Consider the following 22,243-nt stretch of genomic DNA (forward strand, 5'->3'; position numbering starts at 1 on the left):
TGCGTAATATTAAAAAATTTAGCTCATATGACAAATTCTGCGCTCAAACTGCTGACAATAGGTGAACTACATTCGCCTTTTATCAGGTGGACACAGTGACCCGTTTTAACTTCAGTCTAAATCTCAAATCGTTTTTGTTGGTGATCCTCAAGTCTGAAAGTATAAGCTATTAGCTACGACACATGGAGCCTCATCTCCTTGAAAGATGTGGAAAAGAAGACTATATACCGTGTAGCACAAGTCGGTTTTCTATCCCTCCTTAAAGGGGGGGGGGGGTCCCCACTGCTTTTTCAGCTTTTCTGTTTGGTTACATGGTTAAGATGTATACAGTCATTGAGTGGTTTGATGTGAAATGCTCAGTGTTAAAGTCAGAATTGTTCACAGTGGTGGTGATGGGAACCAGACATCTGAAGAGTTTAATGCCCCAGAGAAAGTTAACATAAAGTGGCTATGAATACATTGCTTGATGTCAGAGACCCTGTTTTATAGTAGCTTTGAGAGAGGCTTTTGGTCTAAAACGTTCACGGCTGGTCGCGGTGGTTTTGGATAGTAAATAAAACGTTTGTGTTGTCATGGTGACTCCTGGTTCCTATCAGCACCACTGTAAAGGCATCCAAGTCAATGAACGATGAACATCTTGCCAACTGAATTACGCAACTCTATGAAATGTGAAGTTTAATTTTGCGATTAATAATCCGTCCATTAGTTTTCCTTTTAATCACTTAACACTCAAAACAACAAACCATCTCTTTCCTGAAACGTCACCCTCAGAACAGCACAGACGGCTGTTTACAGATGACCGCAAAACGTCATACCAAATACCACGAATGTTGATCAGAAAGCTGAGAACAACTTAATGCCAGTGACGTGTATTTCCTATGCAGCGAAAGAGTTCATGAATAAGGCACAAACCCGCAACTGGAGCACGGACTACGGAAAACCAACATGTTGCATTGGATCTAGCTTTCTTACAGCGAGTTGTGATCGCAACTGGATCAGTCACTTTATTGTGTCATTTTTTCCTCTCCCCATCTTTGGAACATACAAAAAAAAAAAAAAAAAAAAAAAAAGTGTTTGAAGTCATAACAGTGCACAGCAAAGCAGGAACATCATGGGAAAAAAAGAGAAGTAAAACCATCTGTGAGAAACAAAAGATTAATAAAAGCAAAACGGCTTGTAGACGTTCACAGTCTAGAGCAATAAAAGTTTAAAATAATAAGTTACAGTTTACAAACGTTTTACAAATGGCAGCTGGCTGCTCCTTCAACCGTCGGTAAAAGCATCGGCTTGCCCTCCTGAATATAAAAGTTAAAAAAGGCAGCTTCTCCGGGAGGGTCACTCTGCGGTCACTAAAGCTTAAAAAGGGCACATGAGTTCAGTGCAGACAGTCCAATGCACTGTTCCATAACATGACAGGCCGATACAGCGGTGAGGTTGGTGTGTTTGGAAAGCATGCGCAAAACGTCCAATAAATGCCCATTTCTGCTGGACCGCATGGGACCGTGATGTCATTAGCAAGCAGGCCGTCAGCAGCTTCTTGAGAACCCACATCACATCATTACCACCGATGATTAAAGAGCTCAGGCCGAGTTGAATAGTTCTGTAGAGTACTTTGGCAGCAGTTCTCCACACAGTTCCTGTAGTTGACTTAAAAGTGCTTCAAATCCATATCCTTCAAATAAAAGATCTCCCACCCTCCGGTCCACTAGGGGGAGCTGATGGTTCCGAGCCACCTGCAGCCCCCGCCTTCACACGGGGGGCTGCCCGTTGTGCCGGAGCCCCGTGTAGGGCCACAGAAGCTGCTGGATGGTCATCCAGGAGTCCCCGGTGCCCACGGGGGCTGCGTCCACAGCTGGCTGTATCACCAAGCTAGCCAGAAGGGCCAGGAGACCAGCCAAGACCACCAGCATTGCCACCCACACCCAGGGGCTCCTGGTAGCCACAGCAGGCCGCGTCTCAACCAGGCAAGGGGTGGCCTGTTCTGTTGTAGGACTTGGGTTGTTTAAACTGAGAGATGAAAGAGGAAAAAGATGGAGTGAGCACAATGACACAGAAAAAACAGACATCTGTAGGAAGCAGAACAGAAGAGGCAACAGGTTTTAGTGGTTATGCTCAGAGCAGGACACGTCAGCTTGGTCTGAAACAGAGAAAGCAAAGCATGTATTCCTCTTCATCGGCGCTGGGTAGAAGATTCCAGTCTACACTGATCCACAGCCCCTACCCAGATCACGTCAATATATTTGATTTGACTGAGAATGAGCAAATATACACCAATCAGGCAAAACATCATGACCACCTCCTTGTTTCTCCACTCACTGTCCATCTTATCAGCTCCACTTACTGTATAGCTGCACTCTGTAGTTCTACAGTTACAGACTGTAGTCCATCTGTTTCTCTGATACTCTGTTACCCTGTTCTTCAGTGGTCAGGACCCCCATTGACCCTCACAGAGCAGGTACTGTTTGGGTGGTGGGTTAATCTCAGCACTGCATGAACACGTGGTGGTGTGTTAGTGTGTGTTGTGCTGGTCTGAGTGGATCAGACACAGCAGTGCTACTGGAGTTGGACAGTGAGTGGACACACTCAGACCAGCGCAACACACACTGACACACCACCCAAATAGTACCTGCTCTGTGAGGGTCCATGGGGGTCCTGACCACTGAAGAACAGGGTAACAGAGTATCAGAGAAACAGATGGACTACAGTCTGTAACTGGTTGATGAAACCCCTGCCCATTTCCTTGTTTTTTACCCAAATTTGGTCATATATCCATTTCTACTCAGTTCGGTCTCCCTGAGTCACACAATACAGGGGGCAGTCGTGGGCTGGAGGTTAGGGCCCTGTGACGAGAAGGTCACCGGTTCGATCCCCAGCACCGACAGCACATGACTGAGGTGTCCTTGAGCAAGACACCTAACCCCCAATTCCTCCTTGGGTGCCCTAGTGTGTGTGTGTGTGTGTGTGTGTGTGTGTGTGTGTGTGTGTGTGTGTGTGTGTGTGTGTGTGTGTGTGTGTGTGTGTGTTTCACTTCACTTCACAGATGGGTTAAATGCGGAGGTGGAACTTCCCCGTTTGTGGGATTAAAAAAGTATCACTTAACCACCAGTGATAGGAGGGCGAAGGCTAGTACAGGCTTCCCCCAAGACCTGTGAAGCTCTACAGCTGAGCACACTTCGCTCGCTGACCGCCAGTTCTGTTAAGTCACCCAACAGACGCCTGCACTGGCTAGCACTGCTCTGAGTGATGTGGGGAAACGTGGGGACCATCCAACCCACCCATAGTGCTCTATTGGACTCCCGGCCACTGATGGCTGTGGCATCACTGGAGATCGAACTGGCAGGGACCATGATAAGATGTGTGCGCCACAGGTTACATTTTTCACAGGTGTCCCAACTTTTCTGAAATGGGGTTGTGAAATTGTTTTAATCGTGTTTTAAATAGTTTTTAATTGTTTTTCTATTTGTGTTTATTTTACTTTTTTTTTTTTTACTCAATGTTCTCAATTGTAAAGTGTCAATTGTCAACACTGTTTGAAAAGGTGTTATATAAATAAACCTGCCTTGCCTACCAAGCCTCCGAGACATGAAGCTACAACTGCCGCTAATACGTCGTCACTGGCCAGCTCAATGTGATTGGAGGAGAACACCAACTGCTACTTCTGCTGTGTCATTGTGCTGAGTGATGGGGGAAGAAGGCCTAACCTATCCACCCAAATAAAGACAGCAATTATGCTTTCTTTGAATCGGTCAGAAATAAATCTGACCTAAAAACAACGCTTAGACTGCTGCACCACTCTGGAGCCCAGTAGCTACATACTGAAGGATCAGTGTAAAAAGGCACTTCTACCAGCAGCTGAGCAGAGACAACAGGCACAACAATGCAGGCAATACTCAACCAAGTCAGCATGGAGAAAGGCCTGAAAGATGAACAGTTCAGCAAGTTTCAGAGAACTGAAAAGGAAACATCCAACATTCAAACACGAGGACTGAAAGAAAGCCGTTAGCAACAAGATAAACACTCGTCAAAGGACGGTGGGTATTTCTCACTGCAAGTGCACGGACTGGCCTGGAGAGCCATCAACACCACCACTACTGAAAACTGCTCTACATGCCAATTCAAGGCTTTTGAGAAATACCCAAAAGGACCTTCAGTGCATTACTGTGGAAACCAAGTGCATTTGCATGTGACGTCCTGTAGGTGGAGCCAAGTATATTTGACTTGAAACTGGATAAAAACGCAAAGCCAAATCAGTGAACTTGTAGGGAGGAGAATTTCCACGGTTTCTGAAATGCTAGAGGGCGCTCCCGAGCGCGTCTAAAATTAATGGGTTAATATGGAGCGTTTTAACTAAATCGTCATTTATAAACGCTGAAAAACTTTTAATGTAAAATAATACAATAATATCCCGGACGCTGAATAGCATAAAACCAACTAACAATGTTACATTTTTGAGAGCTTTTAAACTCGAGTTATAGGAGCCTCATGTACATCCCTGATATCTGTGAGCTCAAACAGCCAATGAGCTGCTCTGGTTGCCAACCAATCAGCACTCAGTAGCAGTAAATGTTAGAGCCCTGCCGCCCAAAAGCAGTTTGCTGTAGAAAAAAGGAAAAGTTCTGGGCAATTGAGTAGAACCTACAACCCCAATTAAAATGAAGTTGGGACGTTGCGTAAAACATAAATAAAAACAGAATACGATGATTTGCAAATCCTTTTCAACCTATACTCAGTTGAATAGACTACAAAGACGAGATATTTAATGTTCAAACAGATAAAATTTGTGAACAACTGCGTGAGCAAATAGTCCAACAGTTTAAGAACAACGTTTCTCAACGTGCAGAATTTAGGGATTTCATCATCTACAGTCCATAATATCATAAAAAGATTCAGAGAATCTGGAGAAATCTCTGCAGGTAAGCGGCAAGGCAGAAAACCAGCACTGAATGCTCGTGACCTTCGATCCCTCAGGCGGCACTGCATTAGAAACCCACATCATTCTGTAACGGATATTCCCACATGGGCTGAGGAACACTTCGGAAAACCACTGTCAGTGAACTCAGTTCGTCGCTCCATCTACAAGTGCAACTTAAAACTCTGCCATGCAAAGCGAAGCCACATATCAACACCACCCAGAAACGCCGCCGCCTTCTCTGGGCCGAGCTCATCTGAGATGGACTGACGCAGAGTGGAAAAGTGTCCTGTGGTCTGACATTTCACACTGTTTCTGGAAATCATGGACGTCGTGTCCTGTGGGCCAAAGAGGAAAAGGACTGTCTGGATTGTTTTCAGCACAAAGTTCAAAAGCCAGCATCTCTGATGGTGTGGGGGGGTGTTAGTGCCCATGGCAGGGGTAACTTGCCCATCTGTGAAGGCCCCATTAATGCTGAAAGGTCCATACAGGTTTTGGAGCAACATCTGCTGCCATCCAAGTTACAACAGCGTGGCTTTGTAGTAAAAGAGTGCGGGTACTAGACTGGCCTGCCTGCAGTCCAGACCGTCTCCCATTGAAAATGTGTGGCGCATTATGAAGCTCAAAATACGACAGCGGAGCCCCCCGGACTGTTGATCAACTGAAGCTGTACATCAAACAAGAATGGGAAAGAATTCCACCTACAAAGCTTCAACAATCCATGTCCTCAGTTGCCAAACGCTTATTGAGTGTTGTTAAAAGGAAACACGCCCCTGTCCCAACTTCTCTGGAACGTGTTGCAGGCATCAAATTCAAAATGAGTGAATATTTGCAAAAAACAATAATAAAAGTTTATCCGTTTGAACGTTAAATATCTCGTCTTTGTAGTGTGTTCAATTGAATATAGGTTGAAAAGGATTTGCAAATCATCGTATTCTGTTTTTATTTATGTTTTACACAGCGTCCCAACTTCACTGGAATTGGGGTTGTATTTTAACTTTTCGATTTTAGCTGTTTAGCTCCATTTACACCCATTCATTGAGGACTCGCTTGCTTGCACTCATGTTTTTGATATAACGGGGGAAATAGGAAGTGGCCAGGCTCCTCATAAACCACCTCTTGTCAGAAGACCAACTTTAAAGTTTGTAACACTTGAAATCCCACAGCTGTGCTTTACTGCCACCACTCCACCATTAGCCCCAATGAAGCTACACAGACAAAACACTTTTTTTTAGCAAGTATTTAACAACAACAAGCAGTTGATAAACATTTTTTAATTGGAATGAAATTTGAAGGTTAGTTCTTCGTTAGGCTAGTCACTTCTTGAGCCCAAAAGCAAAAGAGATGAGAGAAAACCTGTGCTCAAAGTCCAAAGGCGCGACAGAAACAGCAAAATGCATGACTAACGTCTTGGCTGGCATAATGAGCGAGGTGATTTTGATGCCCAGCTCAGTTAGGCTGGACCTCCTCTCCATTGGCTCCTCCTTGTGCTCCTCCTCCAAGGGTAAATCTGTCTCATACCCGTACCTGCACACAGGTCACACAGCTGAATCCCCCTGTGCAGACTGAGGTGGCCTTGTTGTGGTTCTGATTGCACACTCTTTGGAATACTTCACCCAAAAATGCCAACACTGCTGACGAATACAGCTGGTTTTATACGGTGCAGCTTTCATGCAACTTGTTGCATGTCTCAAGTTGCCTGCAACCATGATTTCTGTGCAATTTAAAAAAAAAAAAAAAAAAGTTGCATGCAACTTATTCTAATACTCCACTAGAGAAAAAAACTAAAAACCCATCAGGTCATGAAAACATTTGACTAACATTTACACCATTTCTACTGAACACTACCTCTAAAATTACAGCACATACTGTCTATTTTGCACGTATGTATATACATTTCTATGCAGCAGTACTTGCATCTCTAGTCTGTGTGTCTATTTACTGCTTCTGTATTTTTTATTTTTAGGTATAAATATCGTCATCCTACTAGTACGCAGGCACTCATGTCCTTGTCTCAGTGCTTACGCTCCAGAGAAGTAGCCCAAACATGTTTTGTTATACTTTTTCAAAATTTCTGTATAATTCAATAGTTAAGACAAAGGTCATTCAGAGCGGTTTGGTGCGAGATGCTCCATTCTAGGCTCAGAATTATTCACAGTGGTGGGATAGGAAGCAAATGCCTGAAGACTTTAAGGCCTCTAAAAGGCCCCTCACAGAAAGCTTTGGTCTAAAACAATGTTTAAAGTCCATTCTTTGTGGAGGACTACATGCAGAGCATTGTGAGAAAAGCCTCCAAAGTGGAATCCCCCTTTAAATCCTCAGGCTTTCCTCACATCAGGGGTGTTCATTACAACACAAAACGAAAAAAAGCTACTAAATATAAAAATTTATATTAAATATAAAATTAAATAAGGTAATTATACGTCTCCGCTTCATTCCTCGACAGCTAAATCAGCATTCTGGATAAAGTATTCCTGTAACGGCTTTTCACAGATAAAATGGTGAAACTATTTCACAACGTGAGCAGGCGGCATCGGCGGTCACGGTCGGGACGGAGGTCCTTACCTATTAATAAGAGCAGGCCCATCTGTCTCAGCCCAACCTCCAGAGCTAATGAAACGCTTCAGCGGGGGCCGCTGAGCACTCTTCCCCACCACGTTCCTGTGAAGCGTCACACATACACCTTGTCTCAAAGTGCCATGATATGGTGCATGCCATGAGAGCCCGGCTCACATGCGTCCAGTGCTTTCAGTGTCCAGTGTCTGGCTTGAGATCAGCTTCCACTCATTCTCATAATATAAAAAAAAGGGCATCTGATGTTTGAAGGAATAGTTCAGCAAAATCAAAATTTACCCAGTTTTCCACTCGAGGCATGTTCAAATTTCACTTCTTTACTTTAGGACTGGAGCTGCGAGGCCAACGTTGCTAACAAACACTAGAACTCAATAGTCACCCAAACACCCTAAATCGCTTTTTAAAAATACATCACTAAAACCTTTCAAACTGCATCCAGGTCTTCACAAAAAGGTCTTCGATGTGGTTTATGACACATTGTGACCTATAAAAATGAACAATACTTCAATGCTACAGGCAGCAGTTTCAGAAAACACCGGTGCTGGTATTAACAAAGCAAGACGCATCGCGGATCAGATTCGTTCAGGCACTGTCTGAGTTCACATGCAAAGATTTTTGGCAATCCAACTGAAGCCATTTCCATTACAGACGGAGGCGTTTATTCTCACTCTACTCAACAATCTGATGAAAAATCTCCGTTTACATGCTCACAACAAGTAATCGGATCCAAAATGACGCACATGCGAAGAGCACCAAGTGTAGACGTTACCATGACAACCAGCATCACGCGAGTCCAGTCAGAGTGAGATGAGCAGCAGTGAGCAGTGCTTGTGTTTTTAATTGGTCTAAATGATGTCAGACTCAGGAAAACGTCCTTCACACGTCCTTATTAAAGAAGGCCGAGAGGAAGACGTCGTGCTCCGAGACACATAAGCTGGACGTTCGTCCCACCGCCGACTTTTAAAGCTCAGAGCAGAAACTGGTCTGCAGAGGAGACAAAGTTTATGCTCCGAGTCATGCTGAATGGTATAAACTTTCACTGTGATGTCACACACATGCAAAATGTGCTTAAACTTTCCGATAGGGAAAGTAATCGGATACAGGCGTTTACACGGATATTCTTTTTATTCCATTTAACGGATTATTTACAGGATTACCCACCTCGCTCAATCGGATAGAAACTGTATTCCGAATGGCCTCAACCATTATTATTATTAGTCCACTACATTAATACTTATACTCCTTTATATTAATAGAGTTATTAGTCAGATTATTAACGGATTATCAGGCTGCATGTAAACATGGCTATTGATTCTAGATCAGCACTCCGACTCCAGAGGGAGTCTGAATACAGACGTTGTTCTCTAAAGCAGCTGCTTTCAGTTTTGTTCTTTTTTGTTGACTGTTGAGTTTGTGTGTTAGTTAGCAACGTTAGCCTTGCAGCTCCAGTTCTAAACTATAGACACCAAATTTAGACACTTTAACATGTCTTGGTTGATGGACTGCATCTATGGTAAGCAGAAAACTGTCCAAATTAGATTGTTCGCCATACCAGTCCTTTAAGACATTTGACCCCAACTCTTTGTTTTGGGCTGCCAGATGTTCCTTTGCTTGTCCGCCACATCTGAGCAGTTTCACTCTGTCCACTCGTTTGATTCAACAGAAGTGGCAGAATTTTTCACATCCTGAAACTCAAAGCGTGCAAGATCCAAGCTGATATCTAGGACCTTTGAAAACAGGCTCATCCTGAGTTTTGTTTGAGAGTGGACATCTCCGTGGACTTGAGAAGTCTGAATGCCATGCTGACCACATGGTGTGGCACCCCCCCCCCCCCCCCCCATACTCACCAAGGTGATCTACGTGACAACCTCTCTGCCTCCGTCTCCATTCCATCTTTGGTCTGCGGATTCAAAATGCAACAAGGTCACTTGGTCCATCGTCAGTAAATATCTGTCTGGAACTGTTTAAAAGCAGAGTTTCTTTCTCACCAAATCAAAGTGCATCGGTCCTCCACGGGGGATGGCAGCTATGCTGACCCGACGGGGATTCGGCTATAGATACAACAAAGAAAATAAAGCTGATGACACCACAGGATTCTTCTGCAGAGAGCCACTATGTGCACATGGACTCCTGATCTACAGTTGTTACAGGTCAGTGATGAGACTATATATTATCTTTATTACATCACGATAGGGCTGCAAGATATTGACATAAAACGTGATGTTTGATATGATGACAAGCAATAAATTAACTGTGTTTGGCAGTGTACAGGTTTTTTTGCTGTGTAATTAAACAAACAGCCAACTTACCTCTCCTCTAATTAAATTGCAATAAATTGCAAGTTAGTTAAAGTAATACTTAAACAATAAAACATGAGAGGGAGTGTGTTATCACAAAATAACATCACTTGCGATCACATGACGGAGTTTTATCACTTTAATACAACAGTTAAATAAATACAGTAAGAAATGAATAAACTGGCCGTGAACGCGGCGTTTAATATGTTTTAATGTTCAGCTCCTTCCTCCTAATTATAGCTCCTTAACGAGCAGCTTGTTGCGACGTCAGAGTAACGAGCTCCGCCCACTTGCTGCTCAGTCTGCTGTAAGCCCCGCCTTCTGAAGTTCAGACTGAGCCATAAAACTGACCCAATATCAGGTTCAGCTCAGTTTGGTCAGTTTGTCCAGATCAGTATTAATGTTGCTTTGTTCCAGCCGGTCTGTAAAGCTTCTTACAGCCCGTTTAGTTTGGCGAATGGTGTTGGGTTCATTTCTGGCTGATTCCAGGTTGTTCAGCTGTTCTTCTGTCACAGCTGCCAACTGAAAAGCTGCTCAGTGGTGACGACAGTTTGGGAATTTAGTGTCGTCTCGTCTTCAGAGTCGGACCAAATCGGCTGTTGGTCTTAAAATGTGATCTTAAAAGGTGTCCATTTGTTCATGGCAAAGTAAGAAGTAAAAATGTGTGGCTTGAGCATCTACTACAGCTAAAGTTGTTGCTTAGCAACAGCGTATTAGCGGAGTGATAGTGTTCATGAAACAACCATGATGTTATGGCGCAGTTAGAACAGCACAGTCAGAACACTTCTCAACCAATCAGCTTGCGTGGCTGGAACTACTGTAACTGTAGTATGATAATTATTACATCACAACTGCAAGCATTTTTTGAGCACTTTTAGGCTAGAAAGGCTAGAAAAACAGTCAGCATTCATTAAATAGCTTTTTCTACACAGTCCTACAAAAAATATTCAATATGTATGAAATTCCTTAAAAAACTTCTTATGGTGTTTTAAGTTTGTTGGGACTCACTACTATTTGCATTTGTAGTAGTTGTGAATACTGTAGTTACTAAGCTGTACGCCTGCGCCTGCACTGAGACTGGCACTATAGCAGAGTGGTTAACTCACTCAGATCCATTCTATTATCACAGCATGAGTGTGTTCATTGGAGACACGCAATAGTGATAAAAATACGATTAATCGTACAGCCTTATTTCAAAATACTGAGTACATCACAGGTATCAGTACTAGATTGACCGCATGCTTCATATATACACATTTGATGCAATTATAGACTGCTTATAAACAACCAGCAGGAGCACAGCTGTTGTTGGAAGAAAACCTCATATCTCCTTTTTTGACATTGTTTTTTATTTTTTATACATAATTTGAAAATACCTGTTGCCCTTTACATTGTATGCAAATTTCATGATGAATGGACTGAAAGTAATGACTCAAAATAACTTGGGAAAAACTCTGGTTCCATTAACTTACATTGAAAGTGAAGTAGGTTTTTTCCATAGAAAAATGAAAAATCCACAGAAATGGAGAAAAAAAAATTGTTTTTCTTTGGACAGCGACAATATTTTGTTAATATTTGTTATTTTTTTAAATAAAGAAAATAGCTTAACTGGTGCATTTCGGTCAACTTGCTTGCAAACCTCAGAAAAAGCTAAACACTGTGATACATATTGTCTATCGTGAAAATGTTTGTGTTGTGATGTTGGATTTTTGCCATATCACCCACTCAACCGTCCACAGTCACTCATGACTTAATGAGAGGCCACCACTTAACTATCACAACCACCACAACATGGATTAATAACACTTGATCTGATACTCACTCAATATCCAGTGTTCGTTTCTTTTTTCCTTAATAAAAATTACAACTGCTTATAAAAAGAAAAACTATGCTAGAGCTGCTGCTCTACTGTTCAGAGTTTAAAGGCTGTAGGGTTAGATTCCCTTCACACACACTCACCTTGTAGTACTGGGAGCTTTGCTGCTTTTTATTCCTGAAATCATCTGCTGGAAAAACAAATTGAGATGCATTCAGACTCAAGAGGAAGCGAAGCATTAGGGCTGATTTCACTCTGTAGTGAAAAGCAAATGTTATGTAGGTTCACGGACAACTCAGCACTTGTGTAATCACAACAGCGTGCGCGTTACCCCTCTCTGTGTGGGAGCCGAAAGACCTCTCGTTCTGCATGAGGGTCTCTCGCAGCTCCATCAGCTCGGCGTGTTCTTTAGTGTACGTCCTCCTCAAGTTCTCTACGTGTTGAATCATCACCTCCACCGCTTTCCCCATGCGACTCTCCTACACAGCGCCCAGCATGAAACACACACACACACACACACACACACACACACACACCATGAGTAATCCACGTGTGGAACACAGGAACACTGTTGCCGAGGAACAGCACGATTTTGACATTATCAGATAACATTTATCAGGACATTATATATATTAAAGTTATTATCCCTTAAAGGTTTTTAAGGTGATTTAGGTTTCTTGGAACTCATTTCTGCTTCACACGACTATGCAAATCAGCACATTCATCCGGTTTTTCACGTTTGTCGTAGTTGTGAATACTGTAGTTACGGAGCTGTATGCCTGCGTCTGCACTGAGACTGGCGCTATAGCAGAGTGGTTAACTCACTCATGGGAGGCATCACAGTTATTTGATCCATTCTATTATCACAGCATGAGTGTGTTAATTGAGGACACGCATTAGTGATAAAAATACAATTAATCGTACAGCCTTATTTTAAAACACACAAAAGTACATCACGGGTATCAGTACTTTTAGATTGACCACATGCTTCATAAATACACATCTGAAGCAGTTATAGACTGCTTATAAACAACTTATAAAAGTTTATTACCGTGTATTTGTGGGTTATACACACACACACACATACATATACATATATATATATATATATATATATATACATATATATATATATATATATATATATATATATATATATATATATATATATATATATATATATATATATATATGTCCTAAATAGGAACAAAAACATCTTTCATGAGTTAATGTAAAAAAGATGACTTTATTGCAAGTAAATTCGGAGCGTTTCTATTGGTCCAATCATGTGAAATTTACACAAGGTAATGAATGCTTTTGGGATGCTTAAGGATGCACGATCGGAATCGGACAAATTTTTGCTCAAAATATGAAGCAGCAAACCTAACGAGCAAAAACTAATGTTTTAGTGACGGAAGCAACCCCTTCAGATGAGCTAATGCTAAAGCTAACACTAGGTCTAAGAAAACAAAACATTCTTCTGCAATGTCCTGTATCATTACACATGATATTACAATGAGCTTTAGCAAATACCACAACATGCATTACGTTTAACTCTCCTTAAAGCCTGTTAATGACATTGAGCTGTAAATTTGGTCTTCCACAGAGTTTTATCCAAAACTTCAGGAGTGAAAAAAAAGGAGCTCCACCCTCCAGAAGATCAGTATGAATTCCATGTTCCTCAGTAACATCTATTCACCATTTCTTAGTCTGACTAATTCTGTAATTCTGACTAATTGTAATTCTGACTAATTTACTACCGCCACCGTTCTCACTGCAAGTTTGTTCTGAGGAGATCTGTCCGCTTTTCCTTCACTTGACCGAGGGAACAGTGTTTAGAGGTGGTTGTGATTGGCTGAGAGTAGCTTCCATCATTAATTGGCAAATGCTCAATTATGGTCAACATAATTAGGAGGTGCTCTTATTTATCGCAAATTACACTGGTATGAACAAACTATTTGGAGTCTTGCCCAAGGACTCTAATTGGTGTATGGTGTGGTAGTCCATTACTCTATCCATTTGATAGTAGTGACCAAGTGAACAGGTCAGTGCACGCACAAGCACAATATAGGACATGTTTTTGAAAACAGGCCACCAATGTCGTGCATCCCTGTAGGAATCTGACTGTGCTCAATCTCAAGAGCATTGAGCATGGTCATCTCTTACTGAACCCACTACACTGGAGTACCAGGCAAGTGTACAGACCTGGTGAATGGCACCCAGCATTTCAGAACGGCTGGAAACTCTGGTCATGGACTGGATGAGGATGTCCAGGTTCTTCTGCAGCCGCTGGATGATCTCCATAGACTGGTTATCGTCCTCACACAGGGGAATCAGAGCCTGGGTGCACAACACAGCAAGCAAAACCCTCCATGATGTTTTTATAATCGCTGTAGCACATGATCAGCATCCTCGACCACAGCTTTCAAACCCCTCCCTGGAGCAGGTGCCCAAAACACGTTAACCATTAACTGCTGTAGACCTTTCAGGAAATAACCTTCATGCAGCTATGAAGGGATTTCCCCATCCTGGTTGTTAGATCAGGTGACGTGGTATTAATGAGCACCCTTCAACTGCAGTGGGGAAAGCAGGGAAAGCTTCTGAAGCCAAATGTGTTATACTACACTGAGGCAAACTACAAACGCAAATGAATACAATTAATCTCAAACCGATTCATCCATGTAGTTAAGTCTAGACTGATCAGGCATAACATTGACATTGTTTCTCCACTCACTGTCCACTTTATCAGCTCCACTTACTGCATAGCTGCACTCTGTAGTTCTACAGTTACAGACTGTAGTCCATCTGTTTCTCTGATACTCTGTTACCCTGTTCTTCAGTGGTCAGGACCCCCATGGACCCTCACAGAGCAGGTATTATTTGGGTGGTGGGTCATTCTCAGCACTGCAGTAACACTGACGTGGTGGTGGTGGTGTGTTATTGTGTGTTGTGCTGGTACGAGTGGATCAGACACAGCACACGTTTTTCTTTGGACGGCGGCGATATAACATTTGCACAGCAAGCAAAGAAGCTGCTGGTGTTCATAAAACAATGGACTGAGTCCAGACCTCAAAATCGCCGGATTACTTGGATGACGAGAAGCTGAAAATGCAAAACCAACGTCCAGGACTGAACTTTGGAAAAAGTGTGGAAAAACATTCCTGCAGATTTCTTTGAGAAACCAAAGTGAGTCTCCTGAAAAGAAGGAGATCTGGAATAAAGGTAAGGAGTGGAGTGTTATATTCTGTATCGTTTAGTTGAGACTTTTCCCCTCAGACGCTGAAAATGAATAACTTGTACTTGGGGACAGAAAATTCCATAAACAAAGGGCGGTCTCTGACTTTTGCACGGTCCAGTATTTGTTATGTATTATAAAACTGCATATAGTGTTCAGTTTGCCTTAAAAACAAATAAAAAACGGAAGCGAAATTTTTAAATTTCCAAAACACACTGCTGGCCGACTACAGAACACGCACCTGAAGGAGACCCTGGCAGCTGGACACTTCCCTGCGGACGTTCTCCTCGGCCAGGTCTCGTGAGCGCTCCTCCAGCCGAAGCCTCTTCTCCAGAGTGAACATGTCACACTTGTAGCCCAGAGACAGTCGGTGGAACTCCGCCTGGTACAGAAGCCAAGACAAGAAGGCCAACATCAACACAATCAGCAGACAAGAAGCCCTTAGTATAGCCTGCAGCTGTATGAACCTCTGGCCAAATCAGATTCCATTAAACTCAACTAAAGTAAACACAACCTCTGCAGCAAATTATTACAGAGAATAACCTACTCTAAATTTGATTTACGGATAAAGACAGGTAGGCAGGTAGGCAGGCTGTGCGTAGCGCAATGTCACAGAAGCATTCTGCCAGAAATAGTGGGTGAAAATCCCTAAAACAAGAACAGAAAGACTCCCGAATAGAAAGACTGGGTACAAAAGCGTCAATATCTGCCAAAGGGGGTGTGTATCGATTTACTATTTAACATTAACAAAAAATATATAAGATTTTCTGTTACAGTTTAGATGTTGCATTTGCTTCCTTTCACTCCAAAAAAACAAACAAACAAAAAAATGCCACTTGACCACAAGTGTACACAACTGGAAATGTGTTAAACACATTTCGGTGTTGTCCCAAGAAAACCTCATATCTCCACGTGTGTCATTTTCCAGCTTTTGACACAATTTGAAGGTACCTGTTACCTTTTACATTGTATGTAAATTTCATGATGAGTGGACTAAAAGAAATGGACCAAATTGACTTCTGGACGTCTGGTTCCATTGACTTACATTAAAAGTAAAGCAGGTTTTTTCCCTTCTCCTGTAAAGTTACCATTTTGGACATACGAGGTTTTCTTCCGCCAACAGCGATATTAGGTTCATGGATAAAGAATGATAGACTTCAACGCACTCACCTCGACCTCTTTTTCACTTTGAGACAGACTGCACGGGAAGATATTTAAAACACAGGAGAACGAGAAGTTATAAAGATGCATAAATATGATTATAAATCAAAACTGAAAGGTATTTTAACCCAACGTTCAAATGATGAGAACCTGTTGTGATCATCTTTGGTTGAATCGCTGGCATCTTCAGAAATGACAGACACGTCACCTAAAAGTGAGAATGCACACAAAAACAAACAAACCACTAATAACGAAACATCAAAAGGGTTTCAGCCACGATGGCTAACGTGCCTGACTGGGAACGAAAGCTTTTGGCGACCCGATTGGCATGATGCTGGGTAATCCCTCGCAGCTTTGAACATCATCAGCACCAGGAAACGTTTTATTTAACCCTGTGGTTTGTTTACCTTCTTTCTCTGTGGTCACTGAAGCTTCGCTGTCTTCCTGGGCTTTCTGCTCCTCAATGGCCTCCATGCTGCGAGACATCTCCTGAGAAAATAAACAAATAAACAGAGAACCTATTTATTACACCTTGCGGTTAAACGTGCACTTAGCCTGTTTCAGATGCACCGGAGATCTTTCAATAATAACAAAATACTTGGAAGTGAAACGAAAAAAGTGACGTGAGCCGCCGGACAGGAAAAACGAGATTTTTGCCGTCGCCATAAATTCTCACAATCGCATGAAAATCGCTCACCAGATCTCTCTTGAACCTGCTTCGGAGAGTCAGGGAGTCCTTTTTGGAGCTTAAAGGAGACGGACTGGTGGAATCTGGAGGTGGGTGCTCCTTCGATTGGCTGTCCGCTGCTGTGAGGTCTGCAGTAACTGGCTCTTCACTGCCCATCTTGGGCTTTCCTAGTAGTTGAGGAGGTGGAGAAGTAAAGAGAGAGGAAAACACAAGAGACAAGGTCAGAGATTAGGTTCCCCGGCCACTGAGCTGGCACGAAGCAAAAGCGTGCATCCTCTCCTCTTACCAGCCGTGTCCTGCTCAGCCGAGGCCACCTGCTGACCCGCTTCTGGCATTGCTTCCTCTTCCTCTGCTACAGGCAGCAGACAGCTCCTGAGTGCAGAGGGAGAGACAGGCTCACCATTATCAGATCAAGGGACTCGCACATAAAATTACACGAATGCCTGGAATGCAAACTTCCAGTCACTACATGCTGAACAGAACCCTTCGAAAATGGGGGTACGCCTGATGTCCAGGTGCAGAGTATTCAAATATGAGTAATAAGAGAAGAGCACCTTACCTGTCTATGGCTGCAGGCACGTCACAAGGCTGCTCCTGTGTCAGTTTCTACGAGAGGGAAGTAACGCAGCATAAATGACCTGGTGACACAGTAAGCAACAAACGCACACGCGCACAAGCACGCGGCTCCGTACCTGTCCCATGGCATAAGCGCTGAAAAGCGACGCTATGCTCTGCTGAGCGCAGAGTGAGGAGGCTCCAAGAGCTCATTTCTTACATAACGCGCAAGAGAGCCATGCAGCTGGTTCAGGGTGAGAGAGAATGAGTGAGAGAACAAGGCAGAGACAGAAGGAAGCAGGCAGAGAGAGTGAGTGGGCGAGCAAGAGAGATAGATAGATAGAGAGATAGAGAGACAGAGGAAGAGTAGCAGATAGATGGACAGACAGGTGGACGCTGACATAAGGAAGCAGACAGACAGCATACACTAGATAGACAACAGATGGATAGATAGACAGAGAGACACACATCAACGCATAGAAGCGGGTAGACAGATAGAGACGGGGATACCGATATAAATAAGCAGACAGCCAGGCAGACAGACAGACAGACAAAGAGAATGAGATAGATGGACAGACAGGTGGACGCTGACATAAGGAAGCAGACAGACAGCATACACTAGATAGACAATAGATGGATAGATAAACAGAGAGACAGACACATACCAACATATAGAAGCAGGTAGACAGATAGAGACAGGGATACAGATATAAATAAGCAGACAGCCAGGCAGACAGACAGACAAAGAGAATGAGATAGATGGACAGACACCTACATAGATTAAGCAGATAGGCAAAGACAATGAGACCAACAGACGGAACGACAGACCCACACCAGTGTAGTTAAGCAGATAGACAGGTAGACAGACACAGCGACAGATGCTTATATGAATAAGACAGGCAGACGTTGAAATAGATGAACAGACAGAAAAAGAAAAGACAGATGGACAGACACCTATATACAGTAGACTAAGCCGACCAGCCAACCAACCCTGACTGACGTGGAGTTAAGCAGATAGACATAACCAGAAATACTTATAAGACGGGCAAACAGACATTGAAACAGATGAACAGACAAAAAGAAAATATGACAGACGGCCAGACAGATAGACACCTACATAGATTAAGCAGATAGACTAAGACAATGGGACAGAGACACGGACCAATGGACGGAAATATAGTTAAGTAGACCGACTGAGCGACCGACCGACATCGAAATAGATGAACAGACCAACAGGAAATAGTTAAGTAGACAGACCGACCGACAGACCGACAGCAATATAGTTAAGCAGACAGACACAGCCAGACATACTTATGAATAAGACAGACAGAAAAAGAAAAGACAGATGGCCAGACAGATAGATACCTACATAGATTAAGCAGATAGACTAAGACAATAGGATAGACAGACCGAATGACCGACCACAATATAGTTAAGTAGACAGGCAGACAGACACAGCCAGAGATGCTTCTTAATAACCAACCGACCGACTTATGACAGACATACAAACAGACATCAAAACAGATGAACAGACAAACAGAAGACGGCCAGACAGATAGGAAATATAGTTAAGTAGACAGACAGACCGACCGACCGACTGACCAACCAACCGACAGCAATATAGTTAAGCAGACAGACACAGCCAGAGATATTTATGAATAGGACAGATGGACAGAAAGCGATTTACACTTTTACAGAGGTCGGCAAATGTAGCAATTCGGAGTCTTGACTAAGGACTCTTACTGGTGCAACTGTGGTGCCCCAGCCTGGCCAGGGAGTCTGAACTCCGATCTCCTCTATATGGGTTGATGCTGTTATCCACCATCCCATTCAACCAGCCCATCCCATTTTTCTACCAAAGAATTAATTATTTAAATAAAAAAATAAATAAATAAACAAACAACGTGACACTTTTCTGTGTGGTCCTTTTTCGATGAAAAAAAAAAAACGGTCAACAAACTCTCAGTAACATGGCAAAAACAGATGAGGGTTAGAAATAGGTTTGGGGTGGAGGTTAAGGGTTAGGATTAGGGCCAGGGTGAGGTTTGGCATAATGGAAGTAACACATTAACAATACATCTATTTCACGTATGTATCAACAGATCATCCACAAGATATTTACTTCAGTATATTCAGACGCTTCACCACTGCTAATTCAGTGACACGGTGTTGATGTGTCACGGATAATCTGAGTTTATTAAAATGTTAAAACCACTCCAAATAAAGCGCTACCATAAATAAATAATTATAAATAATATTAATGATAATACACTAGAGCTGTGTGAGAAAGGGCTTCCAGCAAGTCATCTGGCTTGGAGCTCTACAACAAGGCAGACCTCCAGGATAAGGGTTGCTGGCCACTGGGCTAGGGGGCTGCAAAAGAGCGTTAGGACATGATTATCACCATGCATGCTTGTGCTTAACCAGCCAACAAGCCCAGAATGATCCAGCAGGTTTTCCTCCAGACATTATAGTGCAGTAAAAACAAGCGAGTAAATCTATGTGGAATATCAAGGGAGGCCAGTAAACCTTCTCCACAAAAAAAAAAATGATTAAGTGTAGTTGTACTTTCACATTGATGCAAGAGAAAGAAAAAAAAAGAAAAAGAAAAGAAGAGTGGGTGTTGATGGACAAGCTAATTCTTCTCTGTGCAGGAGCATCCCATGGAAACAAAGCAAAAAATAGCTGCAGGCTCCTCGCTCATCGAAACGTTCGCTCCAGAGAGTTCATAGCAAAGCCTGTGAACCTTAGTGGCCATCTCCTCTGCATTGCATAAGAGGCGTTTAAATAAAACCACCCAGCCGAGGCGTGGGACTGGTCAGCATTACCATAAAGAGGAAACGGTAGCACGCTGCCTTCCTAAGAGAACATAAAACGCAGGAGGACAGCAGCTCTGAATCTGGTGGACGTCGATGGAGACTTCTTATTTCTGCCACCAAACTGCAGTACTTGTTCAAACACTGCTTTATTGTGGCATTAGAACGGGTTCCCCAAACAGATCTTAATGCTGATAACACCACACACAGAGCTCAGCATTACCTAGACTGCCTGACACCGTTAGAGGTGTCTCTCTCGTTAAGATCTCATAACTGGCTTTGATCAAACACAGAGGAAAGAGGGAAACGTAAAGGCTAATTCAGAACTGGAAACAAGGCCAACAGTCATTAAAAGCAGAAAACGCAAGGCTTTAGCTTGGTTCTTAGGTCTAGAACAGTGGTTCTATGTCCACTAGAGGCAGCTTAAATGAACCCCTTCCCCCATGGACCCGCTAGTTATTAGACGTCAGTGTGCACTCAAACCATTCAGAGAATTTATTCGCAGGAAGCTGTAGGCAGAGAGCGAGAGAGAAGAGGAAAGAAAAGGGGGAAGTAAAGAGAAGACGGAGAGAGAGAGAGAGAGAGAGAGAGAGAGAGAGAGAGAGAGAGAGAGAGAGAGAGAGAGAGAGAGAGAGAGAGAGAGAGAGAGAGAGAGAGAGAGAGAGAGAGAGAGAGAGAGAGAGAGAGAGAGCGCGCCACTGAGAGTTCAACCAACTGACCTGCGAGTTGCTCATGCTGGCCGTGGCGTCCTGCTCTCCCTCAGGTCCTCTCTCTGTGACCGCTATTTGCTGTGGGGACCTGGACAAGGACAGGGACGAGATGCGTTCCTCAATAAATGAAATAAAACTAACAGAAGCAAAAGAAGAAGCATACTTTTCTCACTCTTCTCTCGCTCTCTCTCGGCCAGGATGCAGCTGGGCTTGCCTGCTATTGAGAGTCAGTAAAGGCAGTGCGCTCTAACCGCCTCAGCAGCCCCAGCACACAGATGCGTGGCGGCCATGCAAAGCGAGGTTTCAGCCACCAGCGATAACCCACTTAACAAGCCCAAGCAAAGAGAACAAATGCAGCCAGGAAGAGGGTAAAAAAAAAAAAAAAAAAATACTACTTTGACTAGCAAATGAGAGGCTCAGGGTGTGACTGAGGCACTTCAAATGCGACCAGGCCGAAACGCCGATAGAGTCTCAGAGTTGTCCGGTGCTTTATTGCACTGGTGTCGGGTCACTGGTGTTGATAAGTCAAAGTCAAGTACCTTGTAACAAAGGATGAGGCGCAGCTCTCACCTCTCAGGCAAATAGACGGCTTCATCTGGTCCAGGCTGATCGCTCGTGGGAGGTACCATCTCCGAGGCCTTTGGGGGAGCGAGTTCAGTGGGCAGGCTCAGGTCCTGGGCTGAGGGCACCTGGTCTTGGGCCAGAAGAGTGGGGAGGTCTTCTGCAAGCGTCAAATTTGGTTCACCTGCTCCAAAATGAGCAATTTATCAATACAACACTGACCAAAAATTCAGAAATTGTGGTTTAGGACACAGTTTGATATTAACAAAACTTCAGAGTGTAGTTGGCACCATAGGCACTTTAGACAAAAAGTGTTGTGCAGAGGGCTGGGCGATAAAACGATAACGATATTTATCACGATATAATTATTCCTCAACAGAGCGATAAGAAAGGTTCGGTAAATTTCCGATATAATACACCATTCTCACACTTCCACATTCTAGCCAAAGCCCTGCTGGAGTTTACTACTGCAAGGAAAGCAACACTACTCTGCTGTCGCCAGGAGAGGGGGCACTTCAGAGTTTTTCAACATGATGTCTGAAACATGGAGTTATATATTCCGTCTGTGTGGAGCGACCGGCGATCTGTTCTCCTGTGACCAAGTGTGAGCGACGAGATCAGTGGCGTAACCGTGCTGACCTCCAGCGAACTCGCCTTTCTGTACATCCTGACAAGCTTCAGCAGCGTTAAAATCACATCTGCTCCTCTCAACTAAAGCGCTGTTACAGCCAGATTTAAGTATTAGTGCATTCCTAAGCAACGAAAGTGAAATAAAGAAGTGCGTTCATTTCATTTACTGCTCTGATTTAAACAAAAGTAAACTGAGGAAGCTGTGAGGTACTGGAAAGCGGGGGAACGCCATCTTCCCAGGCTAGCAGCTGGCAAACCAAGCCGCGCTCCGTCACTCACACAACATGGCGA

At 43.3% G+C, this 22,243-nt stretch overlaps 1 protein-coding gene across 5 annotated transcripts in view; it reads right to left on the reverse strand.

The window, feature by feature from the left end:
* Nucleotides 1-660: 660 nt before the first annotated feature.
* Nucleotides 661-22,243, reverse strand: part of LOC108437957 (lymphoid-restricted membrane protein) — a 78,927-nt gene continuing 57,344 nt past the window's right edge. For 3 of the 5 annotated variants that reach the window (XM_037537703.1, XM_037537706.1, XM_037537700.1), the window contains exons 22-38: nt 21,332-21,506; nt 20,771-20,849; nt 17,240-17,286; nt 16,967-17,052; nt 16,690-16,847; nt 16,400-16,481; nt 16,143-16,200; nt 16,002-16,029; nt 15,073-15,213; nt 13,802-13,936; nt 11,928-12,075; nt 11,740-11,786; nt 9,472-9,534; nt 9,331-9,383; nt 7,475-7,570; nt 6,317-6,436; nt 661-2,007 (exon numbers count right to left, since the gene is read on the reverse strand). In XM_037537703.1, the coding sequence (XP_037393600.1) occupies nt 1,749-2,007; nt 6,317-6,436; nt 7,475-7,570; nt 9,331-9,383; nt 9,472-9,534; nt 11,740-11,786; nt 11,928-12,075; nt 13,802-13,936; nt 15,073-15,213; nt 16,002-16,029; nt 16,143-16,200; nt 16,400-16,481; nt 16,690-16,847; nt 16,967-17,052; nt 17,240-17,286; nt 20,771-20,849; nt 21,332-21,506 (1,775 nt within the window). In that variant the 3' untranslated portion in view covers nt 661-1,748. The remainder of the gene's footprint in view (nt 2,008-6,316; nt 6,437-7,474; nt 7,571-9,330; nt 9,384-9,471; nt 9,535-11,739; nt 11,787-11,927; nt 12,076-13,801; nt 13,937-15,072; nt 15,214-16,001; nt 16,030-16,142; nt 16,201-16,399; nt 16,482-16,689; nt 16,848-16,966; nt 17,053-17,239; nt 17,287-20,770; nt 20,850-21,331; nt 21,507-22,243) is intronic. The other 2 variants (XM_037537714.1, XM_037537715.1) reach the window with 2 other exon arrangements.

Source organism: Pygocentrus nattereri, chromosome 1 (genome assembly GCF_015220715.1).
Source record: "Pygocentrus nattereri isolate fPygNat1 chromosome 1, fPygNat1.pri, whole genome shotgun sequence".
NCBI lineage: Eukaryota > Metazoa > Chordata > Actinopteri > Characiformes > Serrasalmidae > Pygocentrus > Pygocentrus nattereri.